This window comes from Paramisgurnus dabryanus, chromosome 3 (assembly GCF_030506205.2).
Source record: "Paramisgurnus dabryanus chromosome 3, PD_genome_1.1, whole genome shotgun sequence".
NCBI classification, from domain to species: Eukaryota; Metazoa; Chordata; class Actinopteri; order Cypriniformes; family Cobitidae; genus Paramisgurnus; species Paramisgurnus dabryanus.
The window spans coordinates 27,989,210-28,012,927 of NC_133339.1; the positions used below are offsets into that span (position 1 = coordinate 27,989,210).

Below are 23,718 nucleotides of genomic sequence, written 5' to 3' on the forward strand. Positions count from 1 at the left end.
AATCTCCTGAACAAGTGACAAACAGAGAGATGTAGGTATGGGGGGGAGGGGGGATTGGTTGAGAGAGGAAGAGAGCGGAGGGTTTTGTCAACCGGAAATAAATAAAGTTGGCACCCTCCTTCTCCTCTGCCTCCTCTGCCTCTCGTTCTCGTGCCCTCCGTGTCCCCCTTCCTTCGTTTTTTCTACAAAGATACATCCATGGCCTCGTTATGTCTTCTTTTTTTGCTTTTATTACTCTATCGTGTGTATTTCTTTTTTGCGTATTGCGTTTTTGTCTTAGCTTTGGCCGTGTGTCTTGACCTGATGTAGTTTGTCACATCAAAGGGATAGTTCAGCCAAAAATGGCAAAAATGTAAAAATCTGCCACCCGGTTGTAGTTTAGTAGGCACAAAAGAAGTTAGGGACAACATACACACTGCCCTTTTTATATAGTAAGTGAGTGAATGATGACAAGCAAAGTAAAACAGAAGTGCCATGACAGTAACCCATAAAACTTAAGAAACGCTATATAATATATAAAATATTATTTTAACTTCCGTGAAGTTCAATGCTAGTTTTGTGTACGACAAAATTTAAGTTGCTTTTCAATAAAACGCTTTTAGTGAAAATAGTTTAAATGTGAATTCCAAGCTAAAGTCTAAGAATTGGAGCATCAAATTTTGATTTCAGTCATTGTTTGTACTTTAATTTCAATTTCAAACAGTGTTCTGTACATTATGTACGATGATTTCATCAATATCCTCAATTTAAGTGCCAGATCCTGTACATGTTAAACATTTCTTCATACCTTGATCAATTGCAAACCAATGATACACATTGTCCTGTTTACCAAAATGCACAAAAAATCATGAAACCAAAAAACTTTAATCTCTTCATTTTAGAAGTATCACACATCTTGGGTTTCTCTATTTTATTTTTTGTAAAAAAAAAAACAATATATGAAATGTCATTTGGTCACACTTCCTTCCTTAAAAAGTCAACATGTTTTAAGTCTTTTTAGTTTCTTGTCTTATAGTTTTCACATTTTTAAGTATTGTTAACTGACTCTTTATAAAGCTTCCAACTGCATATCGCTCTTGCTCTTTCTTTCTCTCTCTCTCTGTCTTATTTTTACTCATGTTTTAAAATGTCACAGGCTCTTTGGTTTTAAAGATAATCCAATAAAATATGCAAATATAGCGTTGGGATTGTGACAAAGTGCAGTGGCGGGTAAACACGTTGTATACAGTGTGACGTGAGTCTTGCCCTAACATGCAGCTCTGCGAGTTTTTACGCATGTTTGAATGCAAAATCAGCACACACAGAGACTCGAGTACGTTTCTCTCCTCATGAGGACTGCAGCTTCTACCACTTTTAAATACAAACTTATTAAAGTTTAGTATGGACACTTTTGCAGTTTTTTGTTCATTTAAAACCTCTGACCGCCAGTCATCATAGAGCAGGTGTATGGTCTAATGCTTTCTCACATGGATCTACAATAACCAAATTTGTTTTGGAGAGACTGTAGCTTAAATTCTTTACTTTATTTCAGTCTTTTTTTGCTTCCACCTCTCTCTCACTTCATCACCCCTTTTCCTGGCATTAAGTCCAGGCCTGACACTGACACTGAGTCTGTGTGTCATCCCTCTCTCTCTCTTTCTTTCTTTCTCTCTCTCTCTCTCTCTCTCTCTCTCTCATCCCCTCCCTCGTTGCTTCAAGGACCGGAGTGCCTGCAGATGCATTTCTCTCTATCCCAGTGCCCCTCCCTCTCCTCCTCTCTTTCGCCCTGTCTAACTCTCTACATCTTTCTCTCCCTTTCCTCTCCTCCCATGCTCTTTCTCTCTCTCTCAAACAGAGTCTAACATTAACAAAGCAAGTGAGCAGATAGAAGGAGGGATGAACAGAAAGTGATAGAGACATTGAGAAAGTGTGGACCACTTTTTCAATTCATTCATCTACCAGGTGAGTCAATATGCCTTCACTTTCGAGAGAATAACTGAGATTGTTTTGAAAGATCAAATAGAGTTAGACAAGTGTATCAGAAATGGGTTTGTTGTTACATGAGGAAAGGTTCCTGCCATCCTTACTAGAATCCTTACTTATTTTCATACACAAAAGCATTTTACAAGATGATAAGCAAGACGCAAATAGTTGTACTTGTGTTTGTCTTGGATTAAGAGTGCTATAATGACTTTGAAAGAATTCGTGTACAACTTCTTTGAACCTTTCCACCATGTCTGCATGCATGACAGGACAAAGTTCACTTATTTGTTACTACATTTTATACACATACTATTAATGGACAATTACATAATTAAATACAAAATATTTCTCTATAAATATTTTAGTATGTGTATGTAAAAAGAGCATCTCTGTGTGTAAAATGTCAATATTTAATCTTTTCCTCTGCATATGCAGGCTTACAATCTGTTTTATTAGACTCTTTATTGGCATTAATAATAAAAAATGTAAATACAATTTAGCAAGAAATATAGATACTTATTAAGTAACAAGTTTGATTACAGTGTAAAGCATGCAACACCAATGTTGTGTGTAGTGCAGGGAACACATACTTATTGAATGCACTGACACTGAGTTTCTTTCTCTCTATTATTTTAAATGGCTTAATCTAAAAATTTTTATTAATGTGGCCTCAGTGGACACAGTTTTTTCTAACCCCATTTAACAATATTTATTCATTTAGCTAAAGGTTGCTCAGTAAATTATGTTGAGGTGCAAGGTACATGTGTGATATTTGTATTTCAGGTGGCACAGATACTTTAAAATACATTTTTGTTTCAAGTCCGAGTATGTAAATCTTTTCATATTGTGCAGTGCATCTATAATTATCTCTTTGTTTTTTTGGACTGTGTGTGTGTCTGTCTCTGTGTTGTGTAGTGTGTGTATTGTTGTTAACATTAGTTGACAGTATTAGTCTCTCCAGTCATGCGTGTGTGTTCAACGATGTCAGGCTAGATGTTCTGTACTTCTTAATTATTCGTTGCGTGTGTGTAATGAACTCTGTGTGTATGTCTATAGGGGTTAATGTGCGTATAAAACAGATACTAAATGGAAAAAAAGAGGTTTACAATACATTAATCGTCTGTACAGACATTAGACTCTGTTTCTTTTGCATCTACATATTTTCAAATTTTGTTAATATGGCAACTAAACTATAGTTTTTTTTTTTACTTTGCTTAACCTATATGTGACCCATACTCAGCTGAAGTCTTTTTTGTGTGTGATTTACTGATTTCTGCACAATCATCCTATACAATACATACGATAAAAATATACCTTTGATATCTATAAAATTGGCTGATTAAGGTCATGTCAAAAATCTAATGCAATGTGAAATCAATTATTGAAATCAAAATTTGATGCTCCAAATTTTATAAAAAAAAATTGGCTTGTACAAACATGGTCAAATCTTTATCATGTATCCATCATAATGCACTTGGTGTTAAAAAAGCGACTGTAAAACTAATTTACATTAATACAGAGGTTGATGTTTAGAATAACATTTATAAGGGTCTTACTGTAAATGTAAGCTCTTTTCTCTTCTGTATTTAGGTTTGGAGTTGTCTGAATGAAAGAAGGAGAGGGTCAGGGTTTGCTAACAGGTGACATTTGATGTTTGAAAAACTGACCATGCTGAATCTACAAAACGGCTCCAACTGGACTGCTCCAAACAACTGGTACCACCCACCTGACACCATCACCACACAACATGGAACAGGTATGTGAGCATTTGCTGTTTGTCTCTGTATACATCTTCGACAAGGCAACATATGACACGAACAAAACAAATTACATAGTGTATGTGTGAGACATGCTAGTCTGTTGATAGGTATATGGTAGATTGGTAGATGTTTAAAAAAATCAGAGAGTGCACATGCCCTAAAAGGACATGATGATTTTGTTAGTCTGTGTATTTGAAGTCAGCTTTGGGGTGAACCAACAATTCTTATACTTGACTGAGCACAAACCGAGGGTGCCAATAGCTACACCATCAGCCACACATCTACAACCCCAAATAAACACAGCCGTTTTTGGCCTTGACATCATTCGTTTCATTACAGAAAAAGCTAAAGAGTTAAAACTAGCAGACAATGGATGCAGAAAGAGATGCCCGCAACACTGTTGCTGTTTATTCACATGTACACAAATAGGGTCAAACTAGTGATACACTAAGGCAGTCTTTAAAGAGACAGTTCTGTCTGTATAATAATAATCCACACTAAAATGCAGCATGCATACATACAGACACTCCCAAGCTTGTTTTCTTGCTGGCACATTTACATTTATTCATGCTTTTATCCAAAGTGACTTAGAAATAAGAGAGCATTTAATATTTTGTCTAGATGGTTGTGTAGAGGATCTGAATGTGCAGATGGCAGGGGCGAGAGAAGGAGCGGTGCATGGAGAGAGGGATGAGGTGGACGATACTCAGCTACACCTGCAGCTGAAGAGGAAACTGCAGAGAAACCGCACCAGCTTCACCCAAGAGCAGATAGATGCCCTGGAGAAAGGTGTGACTCATAGTCTTTGCTCAGATCATGCTTAATGCAAAAACACCTTTCAAGTCACATTAAGCAACCTGGTGATGTTTTACAAAATAAGTCTAGTTTGTGACCCTGCCTGTGAAAACTAGCTAGTTTTTCACATAAAGCCCTCCTTATAATGGAAATAACATTCTGTGAAACAAAACCTTGATATCTTTAATATTGACTGAGTTGGGTCATGTCAAAGATTGAAATCAGTGTGAAATCAATGACTGAAATCAAACTTTGCTGCTTCTCATTTCATAATAACCCAGGCAGGGTCGTATTTGTCCATTAGTCTTTGTTCTAAAGTGTTTTATTAAAAACTTCATGTATTATCCAGAGTTTGAAAGGACACATTATCCAGATGTCTTTGCTCGAGAAAGACTGGCAGCAAAAATTGATCTTCCAGAGGCTAGAATTCAGGTAATGTTTTCTTATTAAATGTTGTTAGGATTCAATTCGATCGTTTTAAACTGCAGTGCCTTGAAACAATAAATTAACAGACCGCTCTTATGCACTGACCCATATTGCAACTCTGGGTGATTGACAGGTATGGTTCTCCAATCGGAGAGCTAAGTGGAGGAGGGAGGAGAAGCTGAGAAACCAAAAGAGATCAGGAGGCACAAGTTCCTGTTCCCAGACTCATACTCCACTGAGCACTTCCTTCAATTCCCCTGTATATCATCACAACAACAGCTCAGGTATATAGCTTTGTATACTTATTTAACTTAAATCAACCAAATATTTATGGCAGAATTGCAAACATGTGTAAAGTTGTGTTTGATGTTTTATACACTGTTTGGTGTTACTCATACTCCACCTCTCTTTTATTTCTATACTCTTATACACTTTTTATTGCAATAATGTATTTTATATTTTTTTAAGCCATATGTGACCATGTTTGCACTCTTAAAATGGTTGTGTTAAAAAAAAACATTTTGTGTCTAGTTAAGGACAGACATCTCTGTTATTAGTTGTTTAACACATCTTGTGTTGTTATAACACGTGTTGTCCCTTTTATTTTGTTGAACACAAAATCAACACATAATGTGTTAAATAGCATAAAAATTAAGTTAAAAATTAACACATCCTTTCTTAGAGTGTATAAAACCCCATGTTATTGTGATTTACTGTTATCTACAAAAAGATCAAGAACATTGTGTGAAATATAACCTTGATATCTGTATATTGACTGTGTATATTTGGCCATGCCAAAGATTGAAATCAATGTTTAAATCAATGATTAAAATCAAACTTTGATGCTCCTAATCTCAATATTAGATCATGAGACTTTAGCCTGAATTTCACATACAGGGTCACATATTAAAGCTGCTTTGCTACATTGCAAAATTGGTATATAAAAAATTCTGAACTGAATTAAATTGAATTCTGTTTTCTCCTACAGGGTCAATGCACAGTCGAAGTGATTCCTCTCTCTCAGGCTATGGCTCCCTGTCAGTCTTCTCCAGTATGCAGGTAATTCACTTAAACCTTCTTAAAAACTATAATATAGAAAAAAAGTCAAGTGCCTATCTATACTTAAAATCTTTATAATCTGTATAATGCACTAATCAAGATGCAATATTAGAAACTACTTTTTTAATATATAATAATAATAATAATAACAATATTATAATTATCATAACCATAAGCATGATAATCATTTATTATTATTATTATTATTATTATTATTATTATCATCATATTAATTATTATTTTCATATTAATTTTATAATACTTATTATTGTTGTTATATTAATAATAATATCATTATATTAATAATACATGCATTGTTAACATAAACTAATTATTAATAATTAATACATTCTTTTGTAAGTACAGTCAACTACTGTTTCTAAAACACACACACACACACACACACACACACACACACACACACACACACACACACACACACACACACACACACACACACACACACACACAAATTTTTCTTCTATTATAGCAGATGCATGATAACATTTGCTTTTGTGGTAATTAAAAAAGATGCACTCTTGAAGACAACACAGCTTCCACATTTTTGTCTCCTTAAAGAATGCAGAACAGCAAGCCTTTAAAACAGTAAATAATGCAGACAGAAAATCTACTACATGCACATATTATGCAACTGGAAGGTATAGGCAGGGCTTTAAGGTCAATAATAATAGCCTAATAGCTCCCTCTGCTGGTTGCTATTAGGATAGATTCAGCTTGCTCTTGTTTCTAAAAATAAACTTACAGCAAGCTGACAGTTCAACAGATCAGTTTCATTTTATAATCCCCACCCTTAAACAGAAAGATAGACCAGTATCATCCTCAGTGACTTCTTGAGTGAAGTAATGCCTTATTTTCATCACATCTTGACACGACACACCCTATACTGTACTGGACTATGGCACATCAACATCATAAAAACCACAACATAATCTTTTACACCAGTGTGGGTTATTTCTTGCATAATGATAATGGTAAACTCACACACACAAAAAACATCAGCTGACTTGTTTGTATTATTTAGTTGATTTGATAAATAAAAAAATTAATCTGTATTCTTTCTACTCTCCTGTTTTCTAGTCTTTGTCTTCTCAGTCCACCCCGACTTACTCCTGCATGTTGCCCCCTTCTCCCTCTGCCCTACCCCCTCTTTCTCGTAAATTTGAATCCTCATCCTACACCTCTCCCCATCTCCCGCCGCCTCCCACGGCCAGCGCAAACACAGGTGAGTGCAGTTAACACAACACACTCCATCCTCACATTGCATAACAATGCTGTAATCCCACCCCCAAAATAGTTAGGTGCATGAGAAATGTCTGTCAATGTGTATTTGGTTTCCTTTTGTGTTACAAATAAGTCTTGTATAAAACAAATATGAAACTCCTGTTTCTTTAGGCTTCTTTCCTGGTGTTTCTACAGCGGGACAGACTGCAGTTCAGGGCAGTGACCAGGAACTGGGACAAGGTCTGAGTCAGTACTGGACGAGACTGCAGTAAACAGCACATCATTTATCAGACTAAAACCAGCAGAGCTTCATACTGAGCATTTAATACAAAACATTCCCAACACACAAGACAATCATGTGTATTAAAATTAATTTACACATCAGAGAAGCAGTGTACGCTATAAACCTGTCAAATAAAGACCTCACAAAATGGTAGGGCTCCACCGTTTTAGGCAACAGCACAAACTAGTCTGGTTATAGATATCAAAGATGACCGATTCAGATCCGGTCTGATAAAGACAGCATTGTTTGACACCCTGCCTTTTGTATTCCAAATAGTAGTTGATTCGTGTGCAACTTAAAAGCAAACTGCTCGCATAGGGATTTAAACTGCATCTGTAGATATCAGACATTGATAGTTTTAAATATGCTGGTATGGTATGACACAAATCTGTTTCAGTTCATCAAGGAATAAATCAGCCATATATAATGCTGATATGAAACAACCAATGACAATCAAGCTTGACACTGTGCTAAGACAATCAATCAAATGCACAAAATAGCTTATAAGATTCAAAACTAAACTAAATGTAGCCAATGACAATCAAATAAGTTATTGCATCAAGTGTATGACGGATCAAGTGTAATATATTAAAGTTAAGCTGATGATTTATTACTGTAAATTGTTAAATGGACATTACTGTGATTTTGATTATAACTCCGTTAATATTCATGTTTTTCTGTCATGACCTTGAATTTCACTGTAGTATTGTATGTTTGAATATGTGTGCATATGAAACCGAATGACAGGGAGAGAGAGAGTGATGTTATTGTATTTATCATTAGAACTGTGAACATTTTAGTGTCAAACCTTTTGTGGAATAACTAAAAATTGAAATAAAAAATATGACAGCATGCACTGGTGTGTGTTTGTATGCCTCCCCAAAAAAACTCATCTACCCTTTATCTGTCTAATTCCCTTTTATCCTGTTCTCTAGAGTAGTTATAGTGCATTGGTTCACTGGCTGTCGTTTGGGTTGTGTTTACTTGTTACTGTCACTGAACAGTAGCATTTCCTGCCTGTGTGCTGGTGGATTTCCTGTTTTTGTTACTTACATTACCACACCCATTTAAAAATAATGTCCTGACGAAGTTATTCTCACGGGGCTCGAATACAGAGACAGAATATTATGTGGGTTAGAAATTATTACAGGAGCTAAGAATAACACATCCCATTACATTTACAAGACATTTATGGATTTGGCAGATGCTTTTTATATGAAGCGAATTAAAAACCCAAGTATTTTTTAAATCAGAATGTTTGTGCACGGGGATCAAACCTATGACCTTTACGTTTCTGACACAATGCTCTGCCCGGTGAACTACACATTCAACCATTAAATCTGCAATCTTAAATGTAGAAAATATTCATATGCTTGAGTATTTCAGCATTGTATATTATAAATTTGCTGCATGCCGTTGAAATTTCTTAGGAAGCTGGAATGAATACACTAAGAGGTCTGACTCATTTTCAAGATTTATCTTCCAGATTTCCCGTGTTGTATACTTGATGAGTTTGATTAAAGCAAATGTAAACAATCTGTAGAGACAAAGAGGCCAATGCACGCAGAGGTCACTGCAATAGTCACGTCTCTCCAATTCTCATAAGGCCACCAATCCCCAATCACAGCATGCTTTATCTAGTCTGTGTGAACATGAGAGCCCCTCCCGCAAACTCATCGGTCCATCTGTACTCCTCCCTCTATCTGTTCATCTCTCACCCTTTCTGGACACACATTAATGGCCTTTGCATCTCAAGTGGATAAACATATCCTCATTTTCTCATGCAATATTCTTTGGACCAGAACAATGCAAAAGATACACAGTTTGGATATCATGTTACCACTTTATGTCTGCATGCAAGCCTCACATGTAGAAAAAAATAAAGGAAATAGACAGATACAATTCTACCACGAAGGCAATGCTACAGGGCCTGATGAAGCATCAATAAACAAAGATTTTAGTAAAAACTGAAATACTTCCAGCATGAAAAAGACACAAAATACTTCAGAGAGTAGTCATGTTAAACTTTGCACCACACAGAGTCCACCAAACTTGTGTGTGTGTGTGCTTCTCTGAGAGTTCTTTGCTGGTTTCCTGTCACAGAGGAAGTGCCTCACCCAGCTGTGTTGCTCCCTATTGGCTCACGGTCTGGAGAACAGTGATTTTAGGCCGATAGGGTGGCCGGGCGAGGGATAGATAGAAGGAGTGCAGAGCGACGAGAAGGAGAAGCGGCCAGGACAGGTCAGAGGGTAGACAGGAAGAAGAGAGCGCACAGCTAAATAAAGACAGACAACATGAAGAGAGCAAGTGAAGGAGGGTGCAGATCTGAGAGCATTTCTTCTGTGCTAAAGAGGAAATAACTCTGAGGTAAGACATGAGAGAGCAGAAGGAGCTTCGCAGAAGAAACAAGGTAGAGAATGAAATGTAGTTGCACTGATAAAGGTGAAAGTCAGGGTCTGGATTGCTACTCAGCTTATGTTTGGTAACTACAGATTTTATTGTATTTCTGTCTGTTATATAGATTTTATGTACATTCATGATGATCGTAGCCTTTAAAATAATTGGGATGTTCTGTAACCTTTATTCTGTTCTATTGCACTTACTAATTTCTCAGCTATTCTCCCATTTTACTTGTGTTCATGAGATTTATGTCTAAATTATTTGAGTTCTTAGCATAATAAAAAAAAGTTTTTTATTCTATAGGAATGACATACCAATTTTCATGTAAACTACTCCATCACACAACGTTTTATTGTCACTATAAGATCCTTTGACTTCATCTCTCTCTCTGCCTCTCCCAATCCTTGTACCAGTGTCTGGTTTAGAGATGACGCTGGACGGGGTTTGGGGGCGGCTGAGGGAAGGCAAATGCTCTTCAATGCTCTTTTTATTATTATTTTAATGTTATTTGTATTAATTCACCCGTTATTTGTACTTGTCACCAATATCTGTCTCCTCTTATTGAGAGAAAAACTTGATTTTTGTAATAAAAAAATAAATCTTTCTGGTGAAATCAAGTGTTTTTATTGTTTCACGTAATGTACATACAGTTGTTTTATTTGAAGTGTGAGTTTTATCGTTATATGTTTAACCTGCTAGAACAAGTGTTTGTCATCCTGTTTGGACATGAAACTTTCAACACTTTGGAAAATGGCCTCGTCCTATTTGACTCCTCAGTGACATGCGCACTACGTCCATCAATCCGTAATCGGGAGGTCAGAGAGAGTAGAGGCGGTAGTAGTGTAGTGAAACCGGTAAGGACGTGTTTATCAGTATCGACACAGGCTTACAGTGATTGTTATTTTTTCGATATGAATCACCACTACAGACTTGATTTGATTCACTGTGAGAATTTGAGCCACGTTTTACTTGAAAATAACATCAGGCACAACTGACACGAACTATCACTAAGTTAAGTATCACAGTCAGTTCTGCCGCTGCTGCTTCGTCGCGTGTGAAAGTATTCACTGTGTTGTTTTGTTTGCTTCGTTGTTATTTTGTTTGAGTTTTAATAACAGCGATCTCTGCAGTGCATCGTTGCGTTGTTTCGTTTCGTTTAAAAAACATCGCGACGATTTCAGCTGATTTCTTCGGACGTCGATACTGACTGACCAGGTATGGCAATAACAAGCTTTATCCTTTCTATTGCAGGTGTTCTTGGTTTGCAAAAGATCGCTTGTTCAATCAAATAGTATTATAGTTTATTTAGTTGTTCAGGACAATTTATGTCCGGTAACGAATTCGCGTCTGAATTGTAGGAATGGAGGAAGCAGCAATAATGAGCTCAGGTATTCAACCTCCCAAGTTACCAAATTTGATGAAAACTTTCAAATGTGCTTTTCTTTAAATGTTGAATCACGAGTTGAATGCTACAAACGTGTAGTCTTTTTAGTCTACGCCAACATGATAAAATACTGTATAGTAATTTATTATAGTAAACTGTAGTAAAGTTTTTGGATACTTTAGTGCCTTTGAACTTCACCAGATACGTTTTTGTAACACACATTAAAGTATACTGCAGTTTTTACGGTAGTATTCCTTAAAATTCATATAGGCACCTAGCCTAAACAGTCTACTTCTCTAATGCTAGTACTTTAAATTAAGAACCCCACAGATAACGAAGAGAAAACCACAGAGTTACATTTCTGGTGTGTATTTGACAGATGAAGAGCACACATGTGTTTATTGTATAAAAACAAGCTCTGAGCTGCTCACTGGATGACATCACCTCATTTACTTTTCACATTTTACGTCATGGCTAAGGTAATAAAGGAAGACTGGATGAGGGTGGCTCCACAATTGTGAAATCCAGAAGTAAATGCCTAGGGATTTCCCGGACAGGGTTTAGCTTAATCCAGGACTAGGCCTAGGTTATATTAGGACATTTAAAAAGTTTTTACAAACATACCTTACAACAAAAACAATACGGGTGTACATCTCTTGAGACAAAACAATGGCACTGACCTATTTAAAGTTATTTCAGTGCTAGTTGTTTTCACTTAAGATAGTTCAAACATGCATTTTAGTATGGGACTAGACTTAAAGAATAAGAATAAAATTCTGTCATTATTTTCTCACTCTCATGTTGTTACAAACCTGTACAAATTTGTTCTTATAAACATGAAGGAAGATATTTTGAGGAATGTTTGTAATCAAACCGATCATGAGCCCTGTTCACTTCCATAGTAGGAAAATAATACGAAGTGAATGGGGCTCATGAACATTCCTCAAAATATCTTCATCCGTGTTCACCAGAATAAATAAATTTATATATTGTAACAACATGAGAGTGAATATATGATGAGAGAATTTTTTTATTTTTGGGTGAACTATATCTTTAAACCCTGTCCTGGGAAACTGCCCCATAAGGTTTTGTTGCTACTTAATGAGTTAATGTGTAATATGAATTTATCATATATATACATTTTTAAGTTGCAGCCAGTGAGTATTTATAAATCTACACACAAAAGAGAAAATTACTTTAGTAATATAAATGAATACAGTAAGGTACTTTTTTAATATTAAAATTAACATTTATTATGAAGCCTCTAGGGGGGTGATAAAAGCACATGCATGCCAAGAAAGCAGGTTACAGTCATAATGAAACAAGCCACAATATTTGCTCTTATGACATTGAGAGTGTACTTTCTACTCTATAATGATATAATAAGTTTTTCTTTTATGCCCAAGTTGTAAAACTGCCCTATTTAATCCATAACAATTGCACGATTGGAATTTGCATGGCCTGGTGAGTTGAGGAAATACTTTCAATAATATTGTAAGAGAAGAGAGTGTTTCATAAGTTTTGTCACATCACTTTTGAAGCCATAATTTTATCATGTGATTTACAGGTAAAATAAAAATCATGGACTATTTTACATTATTATAGCTTTATAAACATGTAAATACGTGGTTGGAGTGAGACTTTTTGGCACAGCTATTTCAATAACATTTATTTCTATAAAATTAGCACCTTTAAAAATATAATTAGAAAACCAGTTTGTTTGTTTTTAAATCAGTGCTGAGCCTGAGATTGTCATCATTTTTGAGATGTTTGTGTGTGTGCATTTGTTTTGTTACACTTGAAACGCTACTATAAATGACGCACATGAATTGACTGAAGTAACCTGACTGGAACTTCCAGCTCTTCATTTGTGAGAGAAATAGATTACAATGTAGTTATACTTTCACTTCCTTACTTTCCTCACGATCATATAGATTTCTTTTATATTTGTTTATTTATATACATAAACTTTTAAAAACAGTTTTTCAGTGAAGACCAAAAATAAGGACTGCATTTGATGAGGATTTGAGGTCCTACAGCTTAGTTTAATTGAACATTCTGGACTCATTGGTATTTAGTACTGTTGTGTATTAAAAAACCTTTTCAACTTTAAAATAGTTTTAAGTTATCAGTCATCTCTCTATCTTAGAAATGTCAGATTTGACGGTCAGACCTGCTTCCCCGACTCCCTCCATTTCTCTCCCGGAGATAAAAGCAGAGACGCGGTTGGTGCTGAAATCTTTCCTGCGTCAGTCTCTCTCTATTCCTCCTGGAGAGAGACCCGGACGGATAGGAGGAGGATATAAAGACCCAAACAAATACAGGTGACACAAGGAATGAAAAATGATGCAGATTGCAGAATTGAAACACTGCGTATAATTACAACTCAAACATTTTGCAAATACCACAAACCTTTCAGTTCCTAGAAGTTGATCTAGATGATGATGTAAAATGTGTCATGAAAATAATGGCTGTGTATTATGAAATAAGGGCTTATTTACAGGATTTTTTCTTATAGATGTGGCTAATTCCTGAAAAATGCTTTAAATCAGAATTGGTTGTGTTGTAATTTAAAGGGGTCATGACATATTTTTTTAAATGATTTTATGTTCTCTAGGGTGTATTTGTTAGGTTTTTTTTTTTTTTTGCTGAAAAACATACACATTTAAGTAATTTATTAACTTTTTCCACCCTGCTCCATCCTCTAATTGAAACAGTCTGATTTGTGTGTTTCCCCATTAAGAGCGTTCAGCCTGGCTCGGTGTCCCGCCCACCTCTCTGATTGACAGCCTACATGCTTGCAGCTACTAGGCAGTTTCAGTAGAAATACAGCTTCTCGGACAGTCTTTTTAAGCAAGTTTTGCGTGTTTATTCATGTGACGGACATCCAAACAATCTCAAAAACACAGCGATAAAAAATTACCACTAAATTAAGCATATAAGTGTATCACTAGCGAACACAGACATATTGTTCTCAGCTAGTGTGTACAAACACCACAATGTTTTACTCTTTTAAACTTGTAGGTGAAACGATAGGTGTGTAGGAAAAATTGTCCCACAACACTGTCAAATTCAAAATATTAATAATTAAATCCCGCACACCATCAATCCTTGATAAAAATTTATTGACACATGCACCACGTAACTAACTAATTTGAACAGAGAATTGCATCCTAACTAATTCACTTATTGCCAGCATTTATGAGCACAGATTATCACTACAAAACCATCGTCTTTCTAACACATATGCTCTCTTGTATATTGTGTTTTCAGATCTCCCGCTTCCATCTTGTGCAATGTAATTCAAAACTCACAAATATACTTGTTGCAAAATAGTATTAAAATGAAATGCGATACTTACAGTTTGTTGGATTCTTGTTTACTTCAAAACAATAGGCACATAGGTCAACAATAAACAGTACATTTCTTTCTGACGTCGGAATAATTCAGAAGCCCTGCAGAGATGCTCGTTTTTCACAGCCTGTATTACATCGCAGTCTTATTGTTATTACAACCTTATAATGATTGTAAACAACTACTCCTTCAGATCCCTTAGAGTCGTTGCTCTGACTGAATTGCAGTCACTGAACGCCAGTGGGCGGAGCCAACAAAATGATGATGTGCTGTGTCTTTCTCTGGGGCAGAGAAAGGAAGGCTGCAGACCTGGAGCTGGCAGGTCATATGAAAATTAATATATCTATATGTACTTCACAAGTCATGCGTTTCCGGAAAACGATGGCATAAATGCTTTCGTTATTGATCAGGAGGGCGTTTTAAACTATGAAACTTGCAGGATATATTATTGATATCAAGACTTGTTAAATGTTAGTAGATAAAGGTAAAATTGATTCCTTAATGTCATGACCCCTTTAAGAAAGTACATTATTATTAAATGAAATTCCAGACTTTAAAAACATGTTCTGATCATGTAACTTCATTTATTTTACCTTGATTGTTTACAATAATGGAACCAAACATGATGAAAATAAAGAACTAAAGTAAAGCCATTGCTTACTAAGGGATTAGGGCTAGTTTACTCTATTCAGGAACTTGAAAGATTTTAACATAATAATAGATGTCCACTAGCCCAATTTTTTGAGTTTTGACTCAAAAACACAAAAAATTAATCATGACAGTCATTTCAATGATGACAGTGAGTGAACTGTGCCTTTATATCATATACTGTATGAGGAGGCCAATTAAAAGTACTCTCCTTAACACGCTTTCTTTTTTAGTGCCTCGCTAAATGAGAAGGGAAAGAAAGATACGCTGGGATGGGACTCTTTGGATGAGGAGATCAGTGCTGCTGAGGAGAAAAAACATGGTCTCAAGAATTTTATTAAAAAAAGACTGAGACCCCGTCCATCTATGATTCGCCATGCTAAGAAAGATGGCACTGCTGACCAGATTCAAAACAACAGTCTGGATAGAAAGTTTCAGTCGAAACAATCAGACAAAGCGTCCTCGAATGGAGCTCGCACTTTGCCGAAGAAATTAGAGGTAAGAACAAGAAGAACTGAGATTATTGTGGCTGTAGAAAGTCAAAATCCTCATTGAACGTAGATAAAGGGGTTCAAAACATGTAAACTGTTTAATTTCCTTAGGAAGAGAATATGCAAGTTTCCTCTGCGTCTGAAGAGGAAGGCGAAAGAAAAGCAATGGACAAACAGAAGAAAAAGAAGAAACTAAAAATTCCTAATATACTCAAAAAAGTGTCGTTCAAAAAAGAGGACAATCGTCCGCAGCGCCCAGACTCGCTCCCTATAAAACAAGGTGCACGTTTTCCAGAACCTGGAGAACCAACTCTTTCACCCAGTGAGTGTCAGACATAAGTGATTTTTTTTACTTTTTTAAAAAACAAGACCTAGTATAATGTTTTCTGTAAAGTTTATATTTTGTTTTAAATGAATAGTTGATCCAAAAATTCTGTCATCATTTACTCACTCTTATGTTGCAAATTTGTATAAATGTCTATGTTCTGATTAACACAAATGAAGATATTTTGAGAAATGTTTATAACCAAACTGATCAGCGGCCACCTGGACTTCTAAACTATGGAACCAAAGGGGCCTCGGATCGGTTTGGTTGCAAACAATCATCAGAACAAAAAAAAAATGATACAGGTTTGTAACAACATGAGGGTAAGTGATGACAGAATTGTCATTTTTGGGTGAACTATCCCTTTAATACATTCTTATTCTGCCTATATAGGTTTGTACACACATTTTATGTAATATATGGACTTGGCATTAAATATGATATAATGTGTCTTATCTCAAGCACATCCTCCTGAATTTTATGATGGAGTGGCAAACACCCTGGACAAAATCGCACAGAAACACAGCACAAAAAAGAAATCTCCTGTTAGGCCAGAGCCAGCGTCAACTACATCCAAAGAAGGTAAATGTGCGTTTTAGTTGTACTCCAGATACAAAGCAAAGTTATGACTTGCATTTATGACCCTGGACCACAAAACCTCTGTCTTAAGTCGCATGGGTATATTTGTAGCAATAGCCAACAATACATTGGGTCAAAAAAAATTCATGACAAAAATCATTAGGATATCAAGTAAAGATCATGTTCCATAAAGATATTTAGTAAATTTCCAACTGTAAATATATAAAATATCATTATGACTAAAGGCAATTTTCTCAATATTTAGGTTTTTTGCACCCTCAGATTCCAGATATTCAAACATTTGTATGTCGGCCAAATATTTTCCTATCCTAACAAACCATGGATCAATAAAAGCTTATTTATTCAGCTTTCGGAAGATGTATAAATCTCAATTTTAAACAAAATTTACCCTTATGACTGATTTGGTGGTCCAGGCTCAAATATGTTTTGTCTCTAAAAGTGTAGGGCACATGTTTAGTAGGGTATGCAAGTATGTTGCAGTCAAATACTAAACAGAATTCAGTGCTTTAACAAAAGCTTATTTTGTCTATGTATTTCTTTGATGATTATTTCAGTTTTCCTTTTTATTTACAGATAAAGAGGCAGTGGTTCAACAGCTAGTTCAGATATTGACATCAGAGGGAGATGCTATGAATGATAAGGTAATGCCTGATGTAAAAAACAAAAACAAACGGTCTTCAATAAATCTTTTGTTTTTTAATACAACCTTACAGAGTACGCTTGGCTACAAATTTTGTATTAATATTTTATATAATAGACAATATTTAATAAATAACAATTAAGTGATTTTGACTGTTTATGAACACGTTTCCTTGTTTTTGTGTATCATTGTTTCTCATTGTTATCTGTTGTTAATTACTGTTGATTGCATTTAGATAAATGCAAACCCGTTCCTTCGATCTACCCTCACTCGCCTCTCCTACGCATCCTTTGCCAAACTCCTTGACACGTACGCCAGTGAGAGCGAAGAATCACCCCTTCCTGCCACAGGAAGTCCTACGCTGCGCCGCATCGCCATAACCATGGAAGCGTCTCGACGGGTCGTCACGGCAACGGGAGTTCAGCGTTTGACGGGGTTTGCTGAACGCTACATGGAGAGTTTTGCACCCTGGGTGAAGAGTCACGGAGGATGGGTAAGCAGGTTTTACCTTACAGCAAATAGACACTTTTACAGCTCAAGTGATCAAATACCCAGCGCGCGCATTTAGGCAACAGAAGTGGTGTTATATATGTATATATGTATCTGGTTTTATTTTTGGTCATCTGCTAACGTCTTCTATCCACTCCACTATAGTACACAGATCTGGTAGCTGTGATTTTAAAAAGTTGACTTAATCAGCTTTTTCAAACAACTTTCTCTGTCTGTGTTGCTTCACTGCTGATTCTTGCCACTCGTGCCGTTGCCAAAATGCGTGCACATATGCTGCCACGTCATCATTTTGTACAAACAGTAAAAGGGTCTATAGGATCAGGGATATCCTGAGTTTGTGGCTTTGTAAGTGCTCTTATTTTCCTCCAGAAGGTGGCAGATTTGTGTCAAGTAAGCTGTTTTTTTTGCTCCACAGGAAAATGTTGTTAATTTGGAGGAGAACTCAGAGTACGATTGACTTTGGTCACTGACTTAGGACTTTTTTAATATGAACTCTGGATCATGTAGCACAGCCTCTATGAGGAAAAGAAGAACTGAACATCCAAGTGAAGAAGTGACACTACTGAATATGAAGTTTTTTTCGTGCTGATGTATTTATTCTTTTATTTTTTTCTCTGTTTTAAGTTTTTATTGTGGAGTTTTATACAAAAATACACACTGACAAACATCTGTTGTTGTTGTTGTTTTATTCATTTTTTTTCTCATAAACAGACATTTACTGTAGTATTACAAACTGGTTTAGTGAAATCACTAGTTTAATACGTATCTCTAAACATTTAAACACGGATCACCTCGTAGATTTTTTCCCCCTTTAAAGGAGACTTGCTTTGATCATCACAAAAAGTTATAAGGGTATTTACCATAGAGTGCAATAATACTAAGATTTACTTTCTCTGCCTACAGTGTACATTCATCCTATATTCATTCAATCATTCTTTCATTTTTATTTTCTAAGAACAATTGAATTTAGCCTTTAATTTTTCTGAGGTTCAATTGAACAATTTTTTTTGTAAGTGCAACACTGTAATTTATGCATATCATGTCCAGTATTTCTAATATGGAAGTTTTTCAGTCCGATTAAGCATTCGTTAAAAATTCAGAATTGTGGTGCAGAGCCCCTGGCATGATGAGGCATAGGAAATGTCAGTCCATGTATTTTTCTGCTCGTAAGATTTGGCAGTACATCAGCATGGAAAACACCAAAGCCAGAATCTGGAGAGAGAAAATGTAGTTTGGGGTTACATCTCAGCAAGCTTGAAGTACAAACTAACAATAATTGCTGTCACAGCTGCACACAGGGTTACCTGCACGATTCCAATGCAGATTCCAAACCCAAGCACTGAGGTGATGTTAGCCAGCAGCCAATTTTTTGCCTTTTCATAACATGGCTATAATGCAGAAAATCAATAATAAGTAAGGTATAATGCACATTGTTTGTTCTGATGACTTTAAACAGAAACAGGACGGTGTGTGGTGCATAAGCTGACCCTACTGTTCTCTCACCTCTTCCCATCGATGGCATGGTTCAGGACTGTCCCTGCAGCAGGATTCAGGAAGTTTTCCATTGGAGGTCTTATTGTGCCAGTCGGTGTGGTTGCTCACTCCACAGCACTTGAACTGAACAGAAACCATGATTCACATTTAAGAATCTCAGCCATGCTTTGTGACCCTTTTTAAATCGAACTTACGATTTTTTGCATGTTGTCCCAAGAATTTTTCAGCCCTTCTTTTTTTGAATAGTCTTTCATTCCCTCTCTCAGGTCATCTTTAGCTTTCATGTCCAGCTAAATGGACAAAACAGAGGGAAAGAGGGGCGGATAAACAGGAAGTAGAAGGCAAAGCGATTTCCTGAAAGGAAAGGCCAAAGTATTTGTTGATCTTAGATGTTAAGCTCTCACCTCTTCATGATAGATGCACAAAATCAGAATGAGAGTCACTTCAATCAAGACTAGGAATAAGAGGATCACAAAAAACTGCAAGAAAGTAAAAAAAACGTATGAGTATGGTTGCGATATAATACTCATAATACTTAAAAATTCAACCCATAGTTGTGTAAAATAAGGACAAACACAACCGCTAGTTTATTATAATCAACCTAGAAAATGTCCATATTTGGCCAGAGGTGTAAAGTAGGCTACTTAAGTATTTTTACTTTACTCAAGTGAAGTTTTTCAAGTATATGCTTATTATCAAAAAAGTTTTCTTTGGCAAACTTTTACTTGCATTCTGATGCATAATGTTGTAACTTTTACTTGACTGCATTCATAAAAACTAGTTTTATTTTTACCTTTATTACTTAAATACATTAAAATCTAGTAAAAGTATCTATGTATACTTTTATTTTATATAAACTTTTGCTTGAGTAAAAGTACTTAATAGATTTTTAGTGTTAAAAGATATTACATGTAACATGTAGTGGAGTAAAACGTATGATATTATGCTTCAAAATGTACTAAAAAAAACACCCTGATAAAGACAGGTAAAGATACAGTAAAATACTTTACACCTCTGTATTTTCTCCAAACCTGGGTTAAAGGGAAACACCAGTGTTTTTCAATATTACTATGTTCTTACCTCAACTTAGACAAATGAATACATACCTGTCTTTTTTCAATGCGTGCACTTAATCTTTGTACAGCGTGTTGTGAATGTGTTTGCATTTAGCGTAGCCCCATTCATTTCTTAGGATCCAAACAGGAGGAAGAGCACTTAGTTTGTAGCACTTTGACCTCAGCCCGCAGTAATATCATCACTCCTGACCACTCCCCCTCTCGTTCAAACTTCTTTCAATATTAGAGTTCGAAGTGCTGCAAACTAAGTGCTTTACTGCCATACAATATAGCTCTCATTTTTTATCCACTTTCTGTATGTTTTATTTTGTGCCACCATACTTACTCGTGTAACTACTCATGTAACAGTCTTTAAATAAGGAAAACATGGAAGTGTTTGGTGGTTTTAAATTCATTGCAGTTTGGATCCTAAGGAATGAATGGGACTAGGCTAAATGCTAACACATTCACGATGCGCTGTACAAAGATGCATTGAAAAAAGACAGGTATGTATTAATTTGTCTAAGTTGAGGAAAGAACATGGTAAAATATTGAAAAACAGTGGTGTTTGCCTTTAAAGAAATAATTTTTTTTTTTTTTTTTGAGTGCAGAAGTTTATTATACATAAAAAAATATATCTTTAATGACCAAGTTTGCAAATCGATTCTGTTTTAGTGACATCAGAAAGGATTCAGATATCTTACCGTCATCAATAGACATCTCTGTTCTTTCAGAGCACCAAGACATCCAAGAAACCCTGTTACCATGGTGACACCCCCAGCAACAAGCAATAGATTGGCAGCAGAAAGCGAAGGGAAGGACAGCGGTAAAGATGAAAACTCTGACTGCGTGAATGCAAGCCACACCCCAACGCCAAATAAGCCACACCCTCCCAACTGCACAAACAAGCACAGGTACAACAAATCAGCATACAGCAAACTCATATAAATGCCTATGTTAATTGTCTTTTTAGACATTCTGCTCAGTGAAAGTGACATAAACCTGTTTGTCTCTCTTTCACTGAAGATACAAGAACATATCTGTCAGAATGTTTAAAAACTATTCACACTTTTGCATATTCAAACTCTAAACAGCCACAAGTCACTGTGAATGTTCATTGTATGGCAAAGGGCAACATTAGCCTATTCCATGAATGAAATAAAGCCATACAGTTTGGAATGACAAATGGGTGATTAAATAATGTCAGATTTTTCATGTTTAGGTGAACTATCGCTTTTAAACTTATGAGAGATTAACTGAATATGAACCGGCTGATGAATTTAAGAATAGTACTAACCCAAAAGATGAGGTTGAAGATAAACATGAGATACTTCACACAGCAAAGGCAACCTCTTGACGCAGACATCTGCATTAAACAGAAACAGCAGGGATAGGGTCATCAAAAGTTTGTGTTTGTGTGTGTGTGTGTGTGTGTGTGTGTGTACTTTTTTTACAGATATCTTTGAGATTTAATTGAGTGAGGACAAAGAGAGACATTTTTGCCAGTCCTCACTTTTTGGCACATTTAAATGGCTGTTTATGGTTCGTTGTGATAGTTGGGATTAGGGTAAGGGCAACTTTCACACTGTTACTCAGAAGGGAAGTGCAGTTTCCAGGCAGGAAGAAACCACCCTTGTGTTGAACTGTTGATAGCACTAACTCTGAAGTTAACTCTAAACATAATGGACGTGCCATGTTTGTAAAATACCGTAATTTTAACCAAATTACAGTTCATGTATTTAATTCAGTGGTCATGTCTATGTAATAACAACCATCAATGACCAGAAGACATCTTAATTTTATTGGTGGTTATTCTCTCTTTGTTTTCCACAGAATGTGGTTTACATTTGCCCACTGAATTTATTATGGGGCAAATATGTAAATATTTAAGCCCCCTCCAAGTTGGGCAGCACATGTATTATATGATTTCATCGGTATGCCAGTAATAGATCTGTAAATTGGGAACATATGTTATGTGTTAATTAAATATGAGATCACTTTAAAACTTAATCCTACCTATACACTAGAGAAACAAAAACACGGTGACACTTTTCTTGTCAATATAAACACTTCAAAAGTAAATAAGAGTAAAATCCAGAATGTATCAATGACATTACAAATGGTTGGTTTTAACTAGTTTCAAACAAATGTCTTATCTAAATGTCCTGTACAAATAAACATATTAAACCACAAAGTCTTATTATATTGACAGATATTGACAGTGCTTTTTACCTGAAATAAAATGATAAATGTGATTTCAGTTTATAAAACACACAAATGCCTACATTTAGTTAAGCAAAACTTTACATAAAACAATAATGAAAGAAATGTACTTTACCTTTAGATGTAGGCTTGCAGAGATATAGTTGAGCTTTCACTTTGTCCTAAATCCAAAAGTTCTTGTATTGTCTTTTTGTTGTTTTGTGCTGATGACGTTCATGAGATCTTTTTTAGTTGGTTCATAGGCTTTTCCTGCTCTAGTTCTGACTGTTGATCGCATAAAATGCAACTATAAAAGCTTCAAAGAAGTACTAAACAAAAAGTTTTAGTCCTGCAGTTTGTTGGGATACGAAATTCTTTCGTACACTTTTTTCTTTGAGTTTTTTTATCCTTTAAGGCGTTTGTCACCAGAATTCCTCTTGTTATCCCAAAAGTTCTTATTTTAAAGTGAACAAGTATTTGTTTGCTTATTAGTGTATTTCTGTTCCCTAGGTCTAAATGGCTTTCTTGATTTTCCTTGGCTTTCTGTCTGCCCTTCTATCAGTTATTTTCCTCCACTCTGGTTCCAAATAACTTCCAGATGTAGCTTTCAGCCCTCCTCTCTCTCTCTCTTCCCCTCCTCCTGCCGGTCTCTGGAGAATCCATTCTTTTCCAAGACCCTCCTCCTCTTGTTAAATCTTTCCCCCTCTCTCCTTACTCTCTTTTTCTTGGTTGTGTCTAAACAATCCTGATGGATGTTAATAATAAACTGGACAGCAGATTTCTGTTAAAAGCTTTGCAGTGATCTGGGGTTTTCTATCTATTATTCAGATCTTCAGTCTAGTTTAAACACACATGCACACCTCTTGTTGTAACTCTTAATTCATTTTTCTGTCACAAACACATTTAAAATGCATAGTCTTAAGGTAAATGAGACGGGGCGGTTTTGGATAAATTTGACTCCTATATTTAAAAACTTAAAAAACAGTAACTTCAACCAATGCAGTTTGACTGCGATTGAAAACAAGACATTTATAATTAGAGGAAACAATAGGAATGTTGTAAAAAGCGCCATCTGCTGGTCATGTACT

General features: G+C 35.8%; 3 protein-coding genes across 6 annotated transcripts; 2 read left to right on the forward strand and 1 right to left on the reverse strand.

Annotated features, from left to right (window-relative positions):
* Positions 1 to 1,759: 1,759 nt before the first annotated feature.
* pax10 (paired box 10) lies at positions 1,760 to 8,379 on the forward strand. The gene is made up of 8 exons (XM_065277246.2): positions 1,760 to 1,941; positions 3,553 to 3,718; positions 4,344 to 4,511; positions 4,867 to 4,949; positions 5,077 to 5,227; positions 5,932 to 6,002; positions 7,101 to 7,245; positions 7,416 to 8,379. The coding sequence occupies exons 2-8, from the start codon at positions 3,613 to 3,615 to the stop codon at positions 7,514 to 7,516; spliced, it is 825 nt and encodes a 274-aa protein (XP_065133318.1). The 5' UTR covers positions 1,760 to 1,941; positions 3,553 to 3,612; the 3' UTR covers positions 7,517 to 8,379.
* Positions 8,380 to 9,723: 1,344 nt separating this feature from the next.
* bcl2l12 (BCL2 like 12) lies at positions 9,724 to 18,548 on the forward strand. 4 transcript variants are annotated; one of them, XM_065274067.2, is made up of 9 exons: positions 9,724 to 9,894; positions 13,461 to 13,635; positions 14,859 to 14,987; positions 15,547 to 15,811; positions 15,916 to 16,126; positions 16,592 to 16,711; positions 17,303 to 17,370; positions 17,605 to 17,862; positions 18,295 to 18,548. In XM_065274067.2, exons 2-9 carry the CDS (start codon positions 13,463 to 13,465, stop codon positions 18,334 to 18,336), a joined length of 1,266 nt encoding a protein of 421 aa, XP_065130139.2. In that variant the 5' UTR covers positions 9,724 to 9,894; positions 13,461 to 13,462; the 3' UTR covers positions 18,337 to 18,548. The 4 variants fall into 4 exon arrangements, with proteins under 4 accessions (XP_065130139.2, XP_065130137.2, XP_065130140.2 ...); XM_065274065.2 differs by lacking the exon at positions 9,724 to 9,894 and adding an exon at positions 10,688 to 11,142; XM_065274068.2 differs by lacking the exons at positions 9,724 to 9,894; positions 14,859 to 14,987 and adding an exon at positions 10,699 to 11,142.
* tspan4b (tetraspanin 4b) lies at positions 18,549 to 23,250 on the reverse strand. The gene is made up of 8 exons (XM_065277245.2): positions 22,767 to 23,250; positions 21,726 to 21,794; positions 21,133 to 21,324; positions 19,778 to 19,852; positions 19,568 to 19,663; positions 19,383 to 19,496; positions 19,184 to 19,267; positions 18,549 to 19,091 (listed from the first exon to the last, which is right to left on the reverse strand). Exons 2-8 carry the CDS (start codon positions 21,792 to 21,794, stop codon positions 19,023 to 19,025), a joined length of 699 nt encoding a protein of 232 aa, XP_065133317.1. The 5' UTR covers positions 22,767 to 23,250; the 3' UTR covers positions 18,549 to 19,022.
* Between the last annotated feature and the right edge of the window lie 468 nt (positions 23,251 to 23,718).